This window comes from Esox lucius, chromosome 20 (genome assembly GCF_011004845.1).
Source record: "Esox lucius isolate fEsoLuc1 chromosome 20, fEsoLuc1.pri, whole genome shotgun sequence".
Classification (NCBI taxonomy): Eukaryota; Metazoa; Chordata; class Actinopteri; order Esociformes; family Esocidae; genus Esox; species Esox lucius.
Window position 1 is genome coordinate 7,280,968 of NC_047588.1, and position 21,918 is coordinate 7,302,885.

General features: G+C 38.7%; 1 protein-coding gene across 1 annotated transcript; it reads right to left on the minus strand.

Annotated features, from left to right (window-relative positions):
• Positions 1-1,213: 1,213 nt before the first annotated feature.
• cd4-1 (CD4-1 molecule) lies at positions 1,214-21,487 on the minus strand. The gene is made up of 11 exons (XM_010900822.3): positions 21,465-21,487; positions 12,388-12,508; positions 5,990-6,060; positions 5,542-5,688; positions 5,260-5,412; positions 4,763-5,002; positions 4,293-4,670; positions 3,061-3,318; positions 2,603-2,709; positions 2,418-2,464; positions 1,214-1,501 (listed from the first exon to the last, which is right to left on the minus strand). Exons 3-11 carry the CDS (start codon positions 6,045-6,047, stop codon positions 1,471-1,473), a joined length of 1,419 nt encoding a protein of 472 aa, XP_010899124.2. The 5' UTR covers positions 6,048-6,060; positions 12,388-12,508; positions 21,465-21,487; the 3' UTR covers positions 1,214-1,470.
• Between the last annotated feature and the right edge of the window lie 431 nt (positions 21,488-21,918).

Here is a 21,918-nt window from a genome sequence, read left to right on the forward strand (position 1 = left end):
TTAGACATATGGATATGTAATCATCAGTTCAACACAACTGACAGATAAAAGTAATCTTATTGAACAAATGACATTGAATTATCATATTTTGCAATGATATTAATCAAAAATCTACAGAAATATAATTTCATAGTATGGAAATAATAAATAATATTGGAACCCTAGTTTAAGTAGTTGGTGTTGCCTTTGTCTTTGTCTGAAATAACTTCATATGGATGTTATGGACTCTTGACCTCCCATTGTTAGCCATGTTTATGCAGTCTGAACCCTACCAATTCACTCTCTGTGAATTTGTTCCTGTTTTTGTGCACCTGATTCAAACTTTAGCCGTTTTATGAGATGGTAAAGGTATGAGTGTACTAACTTTTTCTGAACAAGGAAATTGCATTTTAATTTAAAAAGTACCAATTTTGTCATTGGTCTCATATATGGTCTCATATACCACAGTGTTCAACCAATGAGCATTCTGGATTTGACCCACCTGGCTACACCTGGTCCCAATGCATTGTTCTTTATATCCAAGGTAATGTACAGAATGTTGGGGTGTGTATATATATATATACATTATCTAACAAAAGTGAGTACACCCCTCACATTTATGTAAATATTTGATTATATCTATATCTTTAGCAACACTAAAGAAATGACACTTTGCTACAATGTAAAGTAGTGAGTGTACATCTTGTATAAGTGTAAATTTGCTGTCCCCTCAAAATAACTCAACACACAGCCATTAATGTTTAAACCGCTGGCAGCAAAAGTGAGTACACCCCTAAGTGGAAATGTCCAAATTGGGCCCACTTTTCCATTTTCCCTCCCCGGTGTCATGTGACTCGTTAGTGTTACAAGGTCTCAGGTGTGAATGGAGAGCAGGTGTGTTAAATTTGGTGTTCACTCTCACACTCCCTCATACTGGTCACTGGAAGTTCAAGAACTCTCTGAGGATTTAAAAAAAAGAATTGTTGCTCTACATAAAGATGGCATAAGCTACAAGAAGATTGCCAAGACCCTGAAACTGAGCTGCAGTATGGTGACCAAGACCATACAGCGGTTTAACATAAAGTTATTTTGTTGAGTTATTTTGAGGGGACAGCAAATTTACACTTTTATACAAGCTGTACACTCACTACTTTACATTGTAGCAAAGTGTCATTTCTTCAGTGTTACTGTTCTTCAGATATACTCAAATATTAGCAAAAATGTGAGGGGTGTATTCACTTTTGTGAGATACTGTATATATTATTTAAAATAAAGTAAGATGAGATATACAGTAACATAAAATCAACAGTATCTATACAATATTTATGAACAGTATTTGGTCAATTCTAGGTCAATTGTAGGTCATAATGGATGACAATATACACTTAAAATATTTTTCTTTTGCTTTTCCAGAACATAACAGCTGAGGGAAAATACCAGAGGCGTTGTCCTGAGTTTCCTCTTTAGGTTCTTGGGTTCTATAGAGTATTTCTAATATGTGTAGAACCCTTTGGGTTTTGGACTGCAATAGAGGAAGACATAATTACAGTTAGAAATGTGAAAATACATATTTACAGTATTTATTAAATAAGGAAAGTGCAACAAAGAGGGAACAAGTGTTTTATTTTTATAGTAGTTGGTGAGGGGAGAAATGATTGAGAGCGTAGAGGAATTAAAGAGAGTCAAAGAAAAACGAAGAGGGAGTTACACAAGACAATGGATGTTTTGACTTCTCCCTTGAAAAAACAACTCAATGTCATCACACAGACTATGGCTCTCTCACTGAGTTTGTCCCAAGACATTTACTCTAAATCCTGCACAATTTCCCAGATGGTGAGCTGATGGTAACGGTATGGGAAATTCGATATCAAAAGGCTTAATTTGTATTTACAATATACAATATTTACTTGTATGTTTTCATAACTTAGCCAATAATATCTCATTATATTTCATCAAAAACTGATCAATGATCTTGGTGGTGAAAGATGTTTACAAACCAAATGAAAGCAAAACATTGTAGTTGTTTTCAGTGCAAGAGTTAATGTGCTACAAGTGTGATTAGTTTGGAGTTTTGCACTGTGAGTTTAGAAAAATCACCACATATTATAGATAGCAGTACCTAAGTCACTAAAAACAACTGTAAAAAAACAGTTGTAGACCATCTGCGAAATTTTTGCTTAAACAAATGTAGATACAAGTAACTAAACGATACACAGTAATATGAATGATGAAAAAAAGTATAAATATGAAAATGAAATGAATAACAGTAACTTCGCTGTATACAGGGTGAACCACAACCAGGTCAGTGTTCAGCATATGCATGAATGTTAGTGTGAAGTGTTTGTTTGTGTGTGTTTGTGCATTTGAGTGTGTGTAGTGTGTGTACACGTGCACATCTGTGTGTATAAATGTGTGCGTGAGCAGGAAATGGCACTCACTCTTTGCAGCGACAGAATTTAGGCACGCGACGTCTAGGTTTCACCCGCTGAAAACCAACAGAAAAACTCACTGACAGTACCAACATTAGCCAACATTAGCCAACATTAGAAACAAAAGACATTAGAATTCAAAATCTGATAATCGCTTCAGCGGAAGTATAGATCTGCTGAAATCGCTCAACTACCTTTCGGTGGCGTCGGATGAGGATGACAGTGAGGATGAGGATGAGGATGAAAACCACAGCCGCTGCACAGATGGTGATCAGCAACCACACGTCTGTTGGGGCTTGCTCTGTCCAAATGCACCACAACCAGAGAGATCAGTGTGCAATCACTTTCTAAATTGGTACCTTGATAGTGTTTTCAAAGCAATAAAACAACACTAACTTTTTGAGTGCTTCTCAACAAATAGAGTATTTTCATTTTTGGCCATAATATTTTTGTCTTTATAGTATTATTGAAATTGGTCCTCAAAATGTTTGCTTTGTTCTGTAGTAGTACAAAAAGGAAACTTTGCATCAAAAAGCATGAAGGTGACCAATGAGGTTCATTACACCCTAACCTCAATAATCATGAACCTCAACTTCACCCTTGCCACTAAACCACATCCTGACTTTGTCACTTCCTGTTTCTCCTTTCTCACCAATCTTCAGTTTGATCTCTGCTGATGTCAGCATGGTGGTGTTCCTCCAAAGTCCACAGTTCCACCTCCCAGAGTCTTCTTCCCTCGCTTCCTGTATGGTCAGGGTGGAATTGCTGAGTGAGTTGAGCCGAGAATTCAGAGAGGAGTGTTTCGGTGGGTTCCATTTCAGTTTTAGGTCAGAGGTCAGGGGTTGGCCCACGTTGCAGGTGAGGTTGACTTCATGACCTACAGGAACATTGGTACCTGGAGAGGAAACAACTGGAGAGGAGAGACAGAGAGACAGAAAGAAGAGGAGAGAAAGGGTCCAGTTTGATGTGAAGAAGAACGAAGACAGAAAGAAAGATGGAGAAATAAATTAACAATAACATAAAGAGAGTAAAATATTTGATTAGTATTCATTCAACTGGCAGATTGTCCAAGAAAACACATATCCTTACATCAAACGAGAGGAGCGTGACAGGTGTGTTCGCTACTGAATTAAACACACCAGGCAGATGTACCAGCTAAATACACAGACACCCCAAGTGCCACAGATGGGACAGACTGTTCCGGATAAATGACAAGGAAACACTGTCTAGACGCAATTAATGGATTCACGGAGCGGGGCAATTTTATTACCTCTTAAGAAACATTAAAAGGAGGAATGAAGGAAGCTGGTTAGGGATGGAGGAGGAGGACAGTTGTGCTGACGAGTTGCATACACATGCATCAGCGTCTGCATGGAAATCTCTGGATTCAGGCTATCATGCAGTTTTGCGTTTTATTACAGGTGAAAACGTTCTGGTCAGGCTGGGAATCACTAACGTCCAGAAGCACCAGACATTAGTTGATGTATATGTATGTGTATGTATATAAGGCAGCACCACAGAAACTCTATTAAGACTGGGTAGTCTAGGTGGTAAAAATGCTTTTGACTGCTTACGTGCCCACTCATTTTGGTGCAGATAAGGCAATTCAAAACCTTTTCTTTGGCCATTGTGATGGCTTCTTTTAACATGTCTGTTTTACATCTGTGAATTTCTATATACTGTGTATATATATGTATGTGTGTATATATACAGGTTTGGGTAGGTTATAACTTTTAGAATACTCAAAATCAGTAACGTAATCTGATTACTATTGATGCTCTAATGTAGAACTCCAACTCCAAATACTTCAGAGTCAACTTGATTTCTCTGCATGAATGAAGATAAAATATAGTTACTAGAGAAATGCCACAGAGCTTGACTTACTATGTAACACCTCAACAAGGATTTCTCTCTTCAGGGTGAGGCCCTTATTAAACACAAATGTGCAAGTGTAGGTGCCCCTGTCGTCCTTCGTCACCCTTTTCATCTTTATGGAAAGATCCAGATCATTTGTCGTCTTGGCTGGGACATCCAGATTTTTTGTCTGATTGAGGTTCCAGGACAGTTTAGGCTCCAGGGAGAGGTTGACAGGGAAACCACTGGGGCCAGAGCCTGCTCCCTGGCTAGGGGCAAAGGTCCAGTGGCCCCCCTGGATGTTTTTAGCTTGGAGGTCTTGGAAGGAGATGTAAGAAGGAAAGGAACACGGAAGATGGAGAGGAGAGCTGGAAGTGTAGAGAGGTTGGGGTGGAGCTGGGGAGAGGTCTGAGGAGAAAGAAAGAGAGACGGTAAATGTACCCTCCCTTCATTCATAGTCGAATGATCAATCTAGAAGAGCATAAATAATCTAGTATTACCTATCACTTTAACAGGGGCTTTGATGTGTGCTTTCCTGCCCTGGCATGTCACCACACATATCCAATCTCCGTGGTCTTCACCAGTCACATTCCACACTGTCAGGAGGGCGTTTCTGTTCTGGACATTGCCCTTGGGATTTAGCCATCCAATCTGAGTCCCCGCTAACATATCCTTTATGTTACACTTCAGAGTAAGAGTCTCCCCGGCCAACAGTGGAGAGGCTGGCTGTTCTGTGCTCACTAAGAGAGGGGGAGGGGTGTGGAGAGTAATGACAGACGGTTATACAAAGACAAAGGTACAGTGTACACCCATGTGTTTTGGCACAAAACTCTCATTTCTATATATTACCACTTTTCTACCCAATAAAGTAAGAATGTTCAGTACATCCATGTTTTTAGGCTTGCAGTACTTGTTTCCTACACACGATGGTGACTGAACACTGAACTACTTGTACCTTGTGTCTGTCAAAGTAAAAGTTCCCCTTTTCTCTTCTTACCCATGTGCAGTTTGAATGTGGTGGTTTTGTACTCTTTCGTGCTGGGTATTGACAGTTCGCATGTGAAAGACGTGAAATCATCTGGTCCGATGTTTGTAATTGTAAGGGAGAAATCCGTTTTTGACAGAGACACTCTGCCTTTCCAATGTTCATCTGCAAGTCGAGAATCAAGTCATTATCACACAGAATAAGTATTGATAATCTTCAAGTGTTACATTGTCCCCAGCTCAGACACATTTTTTAACATGGAAACTTCTACCACTCACTGATAAACCTACTCACCTATCGTTTCAGAACCAAAAGAGTTTAGCTTAATCACAGAACGTGTACCAGATGTCCATTTTACATACACCTTGTTTGAATCCCACTTTTCCATGGGGAGGGTGACTGTCCCTCCTTCCTGACCATACAGGTGAACATCTTCAGCTCCTGAGGGGACAAGAGGTCTAGAATCAGGCCCATGTTCATACTAGGACACAGGTTGGTGTCACTGTTATGGGATTAAAATTACATCACATAAAACAAACTGACAACTTTCACTCCACAACTAAGTGGTAGTTAGAATTGTACATTGAGAGAATAATTAATTGTTTCAGAACAGCAGTTAGTGTAACAGTACGGAAACAATATGCAAATGAATAAGGGTGCCTGATAAATGACTAAATCCTTTACACAGTATCCGTGGCTATTTAACAGAATCATTTCCTTCAAAAGTGCCATTTTCTCTGACCTGTTGGTGAGAGGAACGATGCAAAAAGGACAAGAAGGAATCCTGAAATGCACTTCATTTTGTTCTTTCTCCTGTAAACAAAGAGCAACGAAAGAGTGAGCCAAGCTTGCTAAAACCCACAAACACTTTTTTAATTCACATTTTCATTTCCTGTCACCTAAGTGCAAATACTGTTTCAAGAAAAAGAAACTTCTCTTCAACTAATGCTAGTTGCTCAGATCGTCTACTTGGAATATAACCATTTTAAATATATTTAGCAAAATGATTGTGTATACTTTTTATGATTGATGGAGCACTAGGTAGAATCCTGCTGCCTCAGTGACACAACGTGTCTCCTCTACATGTCTCAGCAAACAACACTGGAATATTATTAGTCCACTTGGAAAAGTCCATGCAAACTGATAGATGGATCAGTGTGAAAGTTTCCCTGGGGAGTATCTCAGGCACTTGATACACATTTTGTAAAACAAAATATTTAAAATGTTAACCTGAAATATTTCCTGCAGATATCTACTGGTTATTTTATGCTAGTAGTATAATAATATTTTTTCAAATACTTGTAAATGGTAACATACAGTCATAGGTATATGTAGGGTTAAATTGGGATTGGGGAAGTGGGGGAGCCCTACTTTCTACTTTCCAGTATCTGAAATGTTAAACCGCTGGCAAGGTGATGGTCTGTACGGGAGCTCATCTCCCCCATGTCTCATTTCATAATGTGAAGGAGCTCATTTCCCCCATGTCTCATTTCATAATGTGAAGGAGCTCATCTCCCCATGTCTCATTTCATAATGTGAAGGAGCTCATCTCCCCCATGTCTCATTTCATAATGTGAAGGAGCTCATCTCCCCCATGTCTCATTTCATAATGTGAAGGAGCTCATCTCCCCCATGTCTCATTTCATAATGTGAAGGAGCTCATCTCCCCCATGTCTCATTTCACCCATAATGTGAAGGAGCTCATCTCCCCCATGTCTCATTTCACCCATAATGTGAAGGAGCTTAACTCCTGTTGGCTCCTGCCCGATTTGACTCCTGGGTATATAATATACGATGTTTTTATTTTTGTTTTACCGATACCGATTGGACTTAATTTACTTACTGCATCCATGAATCCTATTTAACGAGTTCCCACTGATATTCCAGCTACTTGTTCTGTGATTCAGTGACAGAGAGGAAGGGGTTTGTGGTGGTCTCTGATTCACAGAGCTAGAGAGAAATGACAAACAGAGGAGGAAGGTAAAGAGGGAAAGGCAGTAGCTTTGTGGTGGTCTCTGATTCACAGAGCTAGAGAGAAATGACAAACAGAGGAGGAAGGTAAAGAGGGAAAGGCAGAAGCTTTGTGGTGGGCTTCGGCTAAGAAACACACCAAAGACGAGGGCGGGTGTGGGCGAACGCTGAGCCTGTGGTGGGCCCTGATTTGAGGAGGTGTAGATTCTTATCCCGATCCACAGCTCCACACCCCCCCCTCCCTCCCCGGCTCTTCCTCTTCTATTCCACGAAAGGCGGATTTCTCCACGCTTGAAAAGAAAACGAAAAATACCACAATGCCTGTCATGTGCCGGGAGTGTGGTCTATGGTCGTTTTTGAGCTATGTTTTCTCTGTTATGTTGTGTGTGTGTGTGTCAAAGAGACAGCTATACTGTAGGTGTTTTATGTGTCAATGCACGCTGTACTTTCATCTTTTTGTAAGTTGTATTTTTTTTTCTTCTACGTTATCCTAAGACTTCTTCTCAGCCTGTGTGTGAAGAGAGTACAGTCAAGTCCTGATGAATGCATCTGCTTGCACATGTCGTGATTCTAATGCCAGCTGAAAGGTAGTAAAACTGAGAGGTTTTTATTATTTGTTATTTAAAATTCCTAATCTGTGGTTGAAATTCAGCCCACTGTTCTTCCCACAAAAACTTCAACTCTAACTTTCCCTACACATGCAATCAAACAAAGCAGAAAAATGTTAATAAAAATAATGTAGTTAGGACTGAAAAACTATACTTAGGTTATGTCAGACCTTCAAAATGTCTAGTCAATGTTGGAGGTCAATGTGGTAGCACTATTAAATCAGCAAGCGACTCTTGGTGCTATTGTCAGCGTGGGCAATGCTATTGGATGTGTCTTTAGCAGAACGCCAATGCAGCTGTTTTACACTGGAATGTGTGTTATAATCAACACCTTAGTTAGGTCATTTTGATTAATAAGTTGACCGGGGTGGTCTCAGCCCCAGGCATTCCATGTGTGTATGAGTCAGCACGCATTCGAATTCGAACCTACGCTCTTTCTCTTTCCAACGTTGTTCAGTCTCTTCAACACAAAGAAAAATGCTGAAAGTATTTGGGGCGAGTGTGGCTTTGTGTGAATGTCCACCAGAACATTGCATATTTCGTGGCAAAAAGTTCCACCTCTAGAAATGCTTGAACAAACGGCTTGTTTTCATATTTTGGAAAGGGGGATCAAATTTGTATTATTTTCGAAATATATTTTGGGCACGACTTATGTGACAGAGAGAAAAAGATTGTGGTGCTGAAATAGCAGGAGACTGGAATCAAACCCAAGCTGCAATGGTATATGGGTACTGTAGGAATTGTCTTAAATTGCTGGAACACCCTGGTCCACCTGTTAGATCAGTGTTTCTTTGTGATAACCAGCACACTGAATGATACGTCACTGTTCTGAGGAGCACTGCCTATTGGTAATACAAACGTTTTAGACAAAGTAACATATACTCGTAGGTGAACTTTCTACCAGGAAAGGTTGGGTGAAAACATCAACAAAGATGAAAAAAAAGATTGTATAAAATAATCAAATTCTAAGCTGTATTGTATGCCTCATTTTCATTACATTTTTAAAAGACCTGGAATTTGCTAAACAGCTATGTTAATTAGATTAGAACCAGTACTTGGTTCGTATTAAATGGAAATCAAGCCCTAAACTCACATTCACTGGTGGTCAGTTTTTTGTTGAATGTCAAGGTCAAACAGCATTTTCTGATGTCAGTATTATTCTCAGCAGTTAAAATCCATTGGGAACCTGTGGTTTGAATTGAGGAGTTCAGTCAGTAAGCACAGACAAAGGACATCAAGGATCTGGGAGGATTCTGTATGGAGGAATGGTCGTAATTTCGGTTCTCTCACTCATTTTCTAAAAAGTTGGGACAGACGCAGCAAAAGACCTGAACATTTTTGTAAAGCTAAAAAACGAAACCTGGTGGAATATCACACAGCTAATTAAGTCAATTGGCAACAGGCCAGTAACATGATTGGGTATTAAAAGATCATTCCAGAGAGGATGGGTCTGTCAGAAGTGAGGATGGGGAGGGGTTCACCGCTCTGTGAAAAACTGCGTGGGCAAATAGTGCAACAATTTAAGAATAATGTTCCTCAACATAAAATTGCAAAGTGTTTGGGGATCTCATCATCTATGGTACATAATCTCATTAAAAGTCTCAGAGAATCCGAAGAAATCTCTGTATGCAAGGGACAAGACTGAAAACCAGGCGGCACTGAATTAAAAAAATACAGAATTCTGTAGTGGAAATCACTGCTTGGGCTCAGGAACACTTCCAAAAACCACTGTCTGTGAACACAGTACGTCACTGCATCCACAAATGCCAATTAAATCTCTACCATGCAAAGAAGAAACAATATATAAAAAAGATCCAGAAGCACCGCCGCCTTCTAAGACTAAAGAGATGATTGTTGACTTCAGGAAGCGGCCGAGGGGGGGGGTCATGCCTCCATACACATTGATGGAGCAAGTGGAGAGAGCCTCCGAATTCAGGTTTCTTGGTGTGTTCGTCAAGAATGAACTCACTTTGTCCAGACAAGCAAACTCTGCAGTGAAAACTGCCCAGAAATGACTATAATTCCTGAGGAGACTTAAGAAATGTGTGATGTCTGTAAAAACTCTGTCCAACTTCTACAGGTTCACCATTGAAAGCATTCTCTCAGGCTGCATTACTGCCTGGTATGGCAGCTGCTCCACTGCAGACCGTAAGTCCCTCCAGAGGGTAGTAAAGTCTGCAGAGCGCATCATCGGCTGCAATCTCCATTCATGCAAGGCATCTACCACACACAATGCCTGAGGAAAGCACGGAACATCATCAAAGATCACAGCCACCAAGGCTATGGTCTGTTCACACTGCTGCCATCTGGTAGATGCTACCGGAGCATCGAAACACACACTTCCAGACTCACAAACAGTTTTTTCCCTCAGGCCATAAGGCTCCTCAACCAGCAACACTGATCCATGATCATACTGATCAAAATTAATGGTAGTTTACATTTTTATGTATATTATTGCCATACTTGCCATATCTAAAATATTCAATACTACTACCAATATTGCTGCTAGTTTACAGTACTCAATTTAAAATGCGGCTATTTACAGTGTTATGTATGTTATTACTTTATCCTCTTGCTATATTTTTGCTGTGAGTAAATGTTAAATTGTACTATGTAGTTGTAGTGTGCTATGCTGCCATTCATAAGCTTATTGCAGTCATATGTATTTATAATATTCAATAACACTACCAATTGCTGCTAGTTCACGCTGTTATGTATATTACTGCCATACTTTCATACATTTGAAATACTACTCAGATTGCTGCTATATTAATAATACTACCCAGATTGCTGCTATATTAATAATACTACCCAGATTTCTGCTATATTAATACTACCCAGATTGCTGCTAGTCTATAGTACTTTTCATAAAATTATGTAAATTGTTGTATATTTTGTTATTATTTTCTGTCTGGCTATATTTTTGCTTATATACTCCTCTTCTTAACTCTCACTACGTAGTTGCCGGGTGCCATGTCACAAAAGTGTCATTGTGCAGGATGACACTGTGTTGTTCGGTGCATTTGACAAATACACGTTGAAACTTGAAACGTCACTGGACCTGAGCTCATTTAAGATAGGCAAAGTGGAAAACTGTCCTGTGGTCTGAAATTTTAATGTGACGCTGTGTCCTCTGGACCAAAGAGGAGAGGGATGGTCTGGGGGGGCACTAGTGGCAGGGGTGACTTTCATATCTGTGAAGGCAACATTAATGCTGAACAATATATACAGGTTTTGGAACAACATATGCTGCCATCCAGACATGTTTTTCAGGGATGGCCTTGCTTATTTCAGCAAGACAATGCCAAACCACATTCTGCACATATTACAACAGCATGGCTCCATAGTAAAAGAGTCTGGGTTCTAAACTGGCCTGCCTGCCATCCAGATCTGTCATCCACTGAAAACATTTGGTGCATTATGAAACGGTAAATATGACAAAGGAGACCCCAATCAGTTGTTCAGCTGAAATCCTATATCAAGCAATAATGGGAAGACATTTCACATTCAAAACTACAGCAATTGGTCTCCTCAGTTCCTAAATGCTTACAGAGCACTGTTACAAAGTATTGAAGAGGTGATGTGCTGCTGGCATCAAATTTAAAGTGGACATGTATTTTTCCAGAAACAAAAATCTGTGAGGAAGGAGAGAGAAAGAGAAGAGAGATGGGGAGAGAGAGGGCACTTGAACATTTAACCCAGGAAGGCTTATGTTCATGTCTGTGGTCAGGGGGAGGGGAGGGAGAGGACTTAGGCAGACAGACAGTGCAGAGAAGGATGGGATTGGCCTGTGTTAAAAGGTTCTGGGGAAAATCTCCCAGAACCGTATCCGATGTTTAGGTAATGGAGCTCTGATCAGTTCCATTTATTGTACACAACACCAAACGAATTATGCCAATTAAAAGTATTTACCACAGGGATCTTTATTATAAACGTGAGAATTAATATTGGAAATTTGAAATCATTCGTTTTTGTGATGTGTGTGTATATGGTGTGGGATAGCCCTGTCGCATCTGTAGGACAGGGATGTCCTAGTAAATGGACCAGGCTGGACTAGGAAAAAGAGAAGAGTCTATGGATGTAGGAGCAACAGTTCAGAGAGACTATTTACAGTATCTTAAAAGTTTGTTATTAAATGATATGAAATACATTGTAAAATACTGGGACAATTAAACTAGGTAAATGTTTACCGCTGTTCCCACAGTAGGTAAGTACATCAGTCGCCACGTCTAAACGTCTTGTTGCTGTACTTATTTTGTGGCTCAACACATTTTAATTATCTTTCAATACACTGCGGACATACTGTGTCCTCTTAGAAAGTATGTAATATATATTATAAATGTAAAATCAAGTATTCCTACATATCATGAATGCATAAATAGAAGAATGTGATTTGGACCTAGAAAATATAAAAGCGATACATGAGCTGTCAAAACAATGATTAATAGTTATTACTATAATTAATAACATGTATTATTATGATGTTTTACATCAATCATACAATTACTGGAATTACAATGTTTTACATAGCATGTTAATTTGCAAATTTTTCTATACTTACGATTTTTGGATAACGTTGAAGGTTCCTTGCCAACGACGACAAGAGCCAGGCGGAAATGTTGACTTCTGAAGAAACAATGTTGCTTTTAAAGCCGGTTGCACCTCCCTCACTACTGATTGGCCTAAAATGAATTAGGAAATGTACAGTAATTGGTTAAGTGAATTGAAGCAAAATTTGTGGACTTTTGACTGGCTAAAAAAGGGGTGGACTGTCTTAGCTACATTTTCCGTTAGCATATTTGATCAGTGACAGTCACTTCTAATGAAATAGATTATACAATTATTATCAGAGTCACTTTAATTATTATCTTCATTGTTTTTATCATCATATAATTTGCATTTCATCAAACCCAAGAATAGTCAGTCCATTTAAAAAAAGATTGCCTGCCATTAGAGCCGCTTCACACAGATCGTACATTTAAACATTGGTACTTTTTCACAACTTGATCACAGGGTTTATTTTTAATGGACAGCACATTATGCAGCAGAGGGGGAAAAATTAGGCTAAAAATATTGGAAATTTAGTACAACCAAATAGCAGAATAAACCTTACATTAGTTGGCCGAAGCTGAGTTCATCACAGAAATGTGTCAAGCAACCGCGGATCAAAGTTGCAACCACTGGTAAAAATATTCTCTTAAGTTAAATGTAACGCTTTAATAAATACTGAACCACAGAGACAAATAACTGTATACATTTTGATGTGTTACTGACCTCCATAGAACATCATACCCGATGTTTGCAACAAATAGTTTGCAAGCTGCCAGTAGAGATACTAGAAACTTGCCAAATAATTCCGAAGGTATAAGCAATTTTAATGTATAAGCAAACTGTCATGAACAAATTTCAGAGGTTTTAGACACACAGCCTCCCAGCTATTATCTCATTAACACCAGATTGAAATTGCCCAGCGCCCGTTTTGCCACTATTGAAAAGCCATGCCTTTTCAAATATGGCTGGCAATGAATTTCCAGCAATGCTGATTTTGTCTGGGATATACGAGGGTATCGTGTCCATCTGTTCTTTGACAGCAGCAGTAGGGCACAGACCCAAGGTTAACCTAAACACATGAACCTGTGGCTGAATTTGCTATTAAAGGCACATTTTCTTTTTCCTTCCAAACCAAAAAGCATTTCTTCTTCTGGGATTGATTCAGAACATTTAACACTTTTCACTTTCAATAATTGTAATTTGAAGAAGAAAAATGATAAAACCAAGAATATAATTTTTGGGGAAGTATTTAACAGAAAGTTTAGGGGCCCTACTTTTTTAATTGTGCACTATTTTCTCTTGTACAGGGAAGCCGAAATGAAAAAAACAGCAATACAATTTGTAGCTTGTGGCATGATCTCATGACTGAAACATTTGGAGAGCCCTGCTTGAGACCATTTCGGAGAACACAAACAATAATTTTGTACAGAAACACACGCACAGAGCTGTCGTCCACATTTCTGAACCCAAAAAACATTTTCAGAATAATATTTCTTGAGATTTTGTTCATTGTCATTTTTTGGTTAAAGCAATAAGTTAATAAACTATTCACATAATCAAGAGCAGTTCTACAAATATAGGTTAGATGAGATATTCATTAAAATGATTGTTAAAAGCAGGAATTACTGCAGGTTTTATATTGAAGTGTTCATACAGATTTAATGTATATGTATACCAGGCCATGTATTTAACACTGAGTATTAGCAAATCTATTGTTACTGATAATCAATGTTATACAATACATGCAATTATATAAAGTTCCCTTACCATTATTAACTGCTATAATATGATAGATTAACATTGATAATAGTCACAATGAGACTCAATTCAAGATATCATCATATATAATAATTAATAATGGAAGAATTTCTAGTATTATCATAAAACTTTACGCATTCGGTTTAATTATCCATATCCATTTTTACATACTTGGTACGAATCTCATTTAACATCTGTTTGAGAATACACATATTGAAAATGCATTTTAACTTCAAATTTAATTTAATTCAAGTTACAAACAATTTCACTCAAGACAATGTCTGTAGTACCTAAGCTTTATGTGAAGGACTTAAACAAGTATGATTAATCTAAAATATACCAAGTATGATGCATGTTCTTTCAAAGAAAAAAATATTCAATCACCCACTGGTGCTACCTCAATGAAAGGGGAATGGAAGTTTTGTTCAATCCAAAGGTTATTATATGTTGTCCGCTGGAGACCCAAATGAGAAATTGACTGTCATTCTGTGATCTAAACATTCCTCAAACAACCCAAATTAAGTAGAAACAGTTAGTGATTCTAGACGTTCTCGTAACAAGTGTCCACTTTCTGTCCAAACCTATAGTAAAGAAAACCTGCTCTGGGGTTGTGTGTTTTCTTCTATACAAAACTCAAATGCTATATAATAGTGTTTCAGTAAATCCTGTCTAGCTTTCCACATTGTTTTGGGGGAAGGAACATCTGTTGTCCCACCACATGTGCCTCCATATGGTGTGTATACCCTCCTAACTGTCTAATTCTGCAGACCTATTGGGATCTTGTCTGCACTCAATACTTACAGTAAAACCCCAGAAACAGGTATACCACCTGTGAATTGGCAGGTTTTTTACTTCCTACTGCTTTACAAGTTACTGTAAAGAAAACTCTTTTAGTCTTTGATAAGAGCGTGTGGTAAATGACAAAAATGGTAAACATGTCCTTGGGAGATTTGTGCAACGTTGTGAGAAATTTGTGCGCATTTATGGATTATGTTAGGTCTAAAAATGTATGTTTTCAAGTGAATTTCAGAGACATTTCTTACTGTTTGATGGATACATCTATGTTTGTTCAAAAATAGAATTGATAAAGGTGTTTCAGCCTAAACATCAACAGTAAGACTTTTGGTATTTGGCGGTGAATTATGAAAAGTACGTTAATGCACAAGAAAAATTTTTTTTACCTGATATTGCTTTTAAAGTCTAAATCAATATTGTACCTTCAACTAAAAAGGTTAAAATGTATAATTTTTTCTTTTTGAACAGTACCTGCTTTCCATCCAGCGCCTAAAACACATCCCTTCATGTTCAGTGGCCATTAAACGCTTTTGTTCAGCTGAAAAGCTGAACTGTAGAGAAACTCAGCTCAGGTGGTTTGGAGACAGGAACCACAACAAGGACTAAACAAACATGTCACTCATGTCTCATCTCTCTCTGAGGTTTGGATTCTTTTATGCACTTTTTTTCTGTTACCCCGTTCTGAAATGAACGCTAAACCCTCCAATGTCTCTCAATTATCACCTAATGGGTTTACTTGTTAGCACTTCAGAGCGACGCCCGCATAAATGTCTGGATACCTGTTTAACTCATTTTCTCTGCCTCAACACTTATGTTAAGCATAGGTCCTCTGCTGAAAATGGTTCAAGACTTATAGAAGGACACGGACGTCCTCTTTAAGGTACCTGAACTTACAGAGGGTGCATAATGGGAACAAAACAGATGTTATTATGAAAGAAAACAGTCTCCTGTGGAAAACACCTGAAAGTAAGGACTCCCTCGTTAGTCAGAGCCAATGAAGGCGTTGTTCACGCCACATAAAGTCATTACTGAAAGAGAGAATGAGAGAGAGTGTGGGGGTTCAGGAGAGAAGAGGAGGTGATTCGTTTTTCGAGACATCCCCAATTCCTTTAATGATGGCCCCTTCTTCCCTCTAGCTCTGTCCTCCTCTTTCTGACTGTCAATCTTTCTATCTCCCTCTCAGCCTTTGTGTGTGTTTGTGTTTTTCCCTCCCGTCAAGATCATGAAGTATCTGATGGTCCATTCAACCTCTGGAGTTCCGGTTTACTAAGCCGAGGGATTTGTCCTCAGACAAAGAGAAGAGCTGTGACCAACGTGAGGAGGTACCTGGGCCTGTAGCCGTTGCTTGTTTCATTCAGTCATACCTTCATATTGGTCTTATCTTGTGTATAAAGAAGAAACAGTCAAAATGTCAGTGGAAACAAGTGGAAATAGAGGCTAAGAATAACATAGTGACATTTGGTTCGATGATTGTGAAATTACCATCCCTATACACAGCTCGTGTAGATAAACCTCTTTTGAGGTAATTTAAAACCCCAGTGTTGTAAAACTGCCTGCGGCAGCTCAAAAAATGTCCATCTTGGTTTTGTCACTACTCACAGTATACTGCATAGCTGTCTTTTTCTTTGCCTTTCTGATCAGCATTGTTTCATGTTTTAATGCTATGACATGTAATGTGTGTATGTTCTGTTGAAATCTATTTAAATGTCATCATCAAAAACAACAACTCAGATTATTTGTGTGAATAAACGCCTTCAACATGTCATCAGATTTTTAGTAGTGAAGACAGATAGCCTAATTCAAACAAAACATCCATCTGCATTTACTGTACGGAGATTTTCACAAAAATGACAACAAATACACGTCTCCAAGGCAGGTTGAGACAGTTCTCTCTTCGTTGTTTTTAGAGTAATTTCACACCTGGCTAGATAAAGGAAATGAGCTCACAGATGAAATATAATAATCACAAAACAATTGCCAGAATGATTTAGCATAAGCAAGGGGAGTTTCAACTAACCCATATTAAAGAACAGTGTGTTCCAAATGGTACCATGTTCCCTAAACAGTGCCCTACTTTGAACAGGGACCAATGGGTTCATGTCAAATATTGTGCCCTACTTTGAACAGGGACCAATGGGCTCATGTCAAATATTGTGCCCTACTTTGAACCGGGACAAATGGGTTCATGTTAAATGTTGTGCCCTACTTTGAACAGGGACAAATGGGTTCATGTCGAATGTTGTGCCTTACTTTGTACAGGGACCGTAGGTGTTCTTGTTAAATGTAGTGCCCTACTTTGATCAGGAACAATAGGGGTTCATGTCAAATGTAGTACACCATTTAGAAACCAGCCTTGATGTGAGCAGGGTGTAATGGTGCTTTTCATGAGCTGCTGTACTGTATGCCTTCTTGAGTGACAACCCAAGTGGAAATACACGAGGGTGTACCAAATGTCAGACAGGAGATCACTGTCTTATTTTGAATGGAGAAAAATTATCAACAGAGAGAGATACCTATTAGTCATGTTTATGAAAGTATGAACCAGGGAATCCTTGTATCTCATTATGAAAAATACTCCCTCTGCTTACAAAGTATTGGAAACATGAAAATATTTGACTCTAACCAAAGGAAGCACCTGCCGCAGCCTGATAGGCTGTTCTGTTTTTGTCAATGCACCTGCAAGAATGGGCTAGAATATAGTAGATAATGAAATGTACATGTTGAGACTGTCAAATTTTGTAATTTTTTGGCTCCAGAGAAGTGTTCGCCATCAGTATTTAGGATTATGTGTCGTTATTGTTAACTAAACTCGCTTACACTACACAGGCTTCCTATGATTGAAACCAGACTGAAACAAGTAGGCCTAAAGTTTTGTTAAAATCCCAAGCGACATTGCAGTTTAGACTCAGAAGAAGATACAAGAACACTATTTAATAGCGTCAAACTTTGATTAAGTATGTTCGGTTTGAACAGTGATATTTTATAAAGAATGATTGAAATAAAATGATGCGTATTGTGACTTTGTACTATTGAGCAGATTAGATGATTTAATGTAAGTACTATAGTATTGAATGTACTCGCCATCAAGTGATACAATAAGCACATTAAATATGTAAATTAAACTAACTACAGGGAACACAGAGATCTGCAAAAAATACAACAATCTAAGAAGTTGTTAGAATTGCTTAAAATGTAATTTTTCATAAATTGTCTGGGATTTGCGTGTGTTGGGACTCTAATTTATTATTTTCAAGTATCATTTAATAACAAAAGGTTTTAAGTTTTACCTTAAATGCTTGTTCATATTATGATGTATAGATTGTTGTCGATGACGTAAACACAAGTAAAAAAGCTACTTATTAAAGGTTGCTACGCTATTTAGTGCTAGTTGTTACAGATATACTCTTGACTTATGTGTGTTGAGATATACTTGAGTACAATGACAAATCCCACTGACAGGATTATCATTATTTGATAAATGAATTAATAATTTGGTTGTTTTTTCTTGCAATCTGGGTTTTCCTGCAGTATACACACACTGGACTCTACCACACACTCTCACACACACTGGACTCATCCACACACATGATTCAACCACACATTAGACTCATCCAACCACTGGACTCAAAGTTCAAGGTTTTATTCATCAAATGCACCAAATAACATAGCTTTATTCAGAACAATGAAATTATTGTGACATGGCACACGACATCTATGCAAGAAGTAAGTAATATATAAAGCAAAAATATAGCATATATATAACAATGTAAACTACCAGCAATTTTAAAGAGTGATGAATGCGGAATATGAACAATATGGGTAGAAGTATTGAGTATTATAAATATAATATGAGTGTAATATGCCTATGATATGCCAAATATTCTAATGTACATTGAATGTACATAGACCACACTCTGGACCACACAGTGGACTCTACCACACACTGGACTCTACCGCACACTGGACTCTACCACACATTGGAGTCTTCCACACATTGAATTCTACCGTACACTGGACTCTGCCGCATACTGGAGTCTTCCACACATTGAATTCTACCGTACACTGGACTCTACCACACATTGAATTCTACCGTACACTGGACTCTACCACACATTGAATTCTACCGTACACTGGACTCTACCACACATTGAATTCTACCGTACACTGGACTCTACCACACATTGAATTCTACCATACACTGGACTCTACCACACATTGAATTCTACCGTACACTGGATTCTTCCACACACTGGAGTGTTCCACACATTGAATTCTACCGTACACTGGAGTCTTCCACACACTGGAGTCTTCCACACACTGGAGTCTTCCACACACTGGAGTCTTCCACACACTCACACAGTTGAAGTGACGTGCCGACTCACACGATGCAATTCTTTATTATGACATTGTTCTCCTTATTTTGTGTGTTTATCAATTGAAATGATTGTGAAACTGTTTTAATTTTTCTTAAATTGACTTTGTTAGGGTAAAATTTGTAAGCATTTCAGGGTGAAGGTCTGCATCTGTTTTATTCCACACGTGTCAGAACAATGAGGATAGCATTGGCCTGAAACACTGTCTCAGTGTGACACTAACAGATCTGGAATTACTGGTACCATTTACACGTAATATTTTGCAAGAGAACGACAATGTTGATAAGAATCCCACAAACATACTAATTTGTCTCAATATAAAAAAATTACCTTTTTTGTTATTTAATTGTAGGAGACCGCAGCGTTTTCCTCAAAGGGTGGTGCAAATAAATGTCCTTCGGGCAAGGGTTCAATTCCATTTCAAACGGACATTCCAATTTCCCCTTTACGCTTCTCTAGGTAACATGAATAGAAATGGTATTGATCTCCACCAATCTATCCCTGCTGCTTTTATCCAGAATGGTGAGTAGGGAGGGACCTGGTGGTGAGCTCAGTTCTTAGTAGAAAAAGACATGAGCCTGAGACATAGTAGTTTCTTGATTCTTCTGCCTCGGTTGCTGCCGTTTCACTGACCTTGGCCCTCAACTGATAGACTGAACATGTCACTGTCTTCAACGACACTCAACTATACTACATGAACAGTCACCTCCATAATTATCAGCATCATTAATGAAGACAACCAAGTGTTTTTCATCGTGGACTAGGGGGGTCCAGCGGACCAAGACTCTGTGTCTGCTGAACATGTACTTCTGCAGCATGGGAATATACTCTGACGAGAAACAATCTTTCCCCACTGTCTCTGCGAAAAAAAGACTGCAAATGCCAGAAAATAATACAAGAGCTGAAAAAGTACAGGAAAAGTTTCCCCTCTTTTTTCAGGACCTCTGCGCCCTCCCTTAGCTAGGACAACAACGCTGAGACTTTTCTATATGTTTAATAAAACTGGAGAACACACTGGAAGGATTCTTCTAGAACTTTCTGCTCTCCATATAGCCCAGATACTGGATAGCCCTCGTATACGCTTATGTACTGACCAGCAGGTTTCTGTAGAAAACTAAGGAGACTGGACAAAATTGTGATTAAGTAGTAAATTCACCATTTATTTTTCCTCGGTCTTGCCTCGGATTGCAATTCATTTCAAATGTATATTAATGTGACTTCTTTTTTGCTGTAACTTCACGATCCGTGGAATTATTATGGAGGTGACTGTATTTACAGACAGGCTTATATTCCGAATTACAAATACACAGAAATTACTGTAATTACCACAGGAATGTATGAAACAACCACTGTCAGTGTTAATGGTGTCCTATGCTGCGACTGTAACGCTCTCTACTTTGGTAGTTTTTAGGCCTAGGCCAAAGTGCAGCCTAGTCTGAGCAGACATAAACCAAGCTGACAACGCTGGACAAGCAGTTGACTGCACAATGATCACACTCCAAGCAATGACCTCACAGCAACTGCCCAATTTACACCAAATAAAAATAAAATTCCCAACCATCACTCAGCACAGGCCTATTGTTGCCAAACTGCCAACGCTTCGAGCAGGAGTAAACATAAATTTTTATATTTACGGTTGCCCATACAAGCATTCGAACATCTAAGCCTCTCGTCACTTTGAGAACCATACAGTATGCATCTTTGTGTCAGGCTGTATTCCACCTAACAAGCTATGTGAATGGAAAGACCACACACTTGTTGACAGTTATGCCTGGGTCGTAGTTGTAGTATTGAGAAATCAACAACATCACATCGGCAGGTATTTCACAAGTCAGTTTTCAGTTAAACCTCCCCACAACACATGCAAAGCATTGAATTGTTATTACTAGACCTTATTTTAAATGTCAGGACTTTCTTTGACACAGTTTAAAATGTCCTAAACCCATAGGTAACCAACAACGCTGATAGGGCTCTGGGTACCATTCATTCCCTATGTATTTCATCAGTACAATGTTTTTACAATTCTCTTACTTGCCGTAGGAATCAACATATAAAGCAATTGTTGTTTTTTCCTAGATAGACATAAGCTTAAGTCAGTGCCTAGGTCCATTGTTATCGTCTGTCTGATGAAAGAAACATAGTAAAGTCGTAGGTAACTCACCCGTCTGATGCTGTCAGTGTGGAGATTAGTTCAGGTCTGACATCACCCGAGTGTACTCACTGTAGTCATACAACACAGAGGCAGGAAGCTAGACTGCACCTCATAATACCCTCCAAATGTAGTTTTTTTTTTCTATCTATCTGAGGAAAAGAAAGATTATTCTCTATTTTCCCTATTCCCTATCACAAATTCTTCCCCCTAACCTTTATAAACTAACCTTATGGCAGAACCTGAAACGAAACCCCTAATGCCTAAACTCAACCCCAATTTTGTGATATTTATATGATGTATAAGGCACTGCCATACTCCCAGCAACTCCCAGCGGATTCGGGACAGTTGATATTGAGACACTGTATGTGTCCACCAAAGCACATCAAATGTATCCCTGTTCTTATCATGCTGCTCACTGAACCAGAGTTCTAGAATTAAATCTGTACCAGTCAAAGGCAATGTA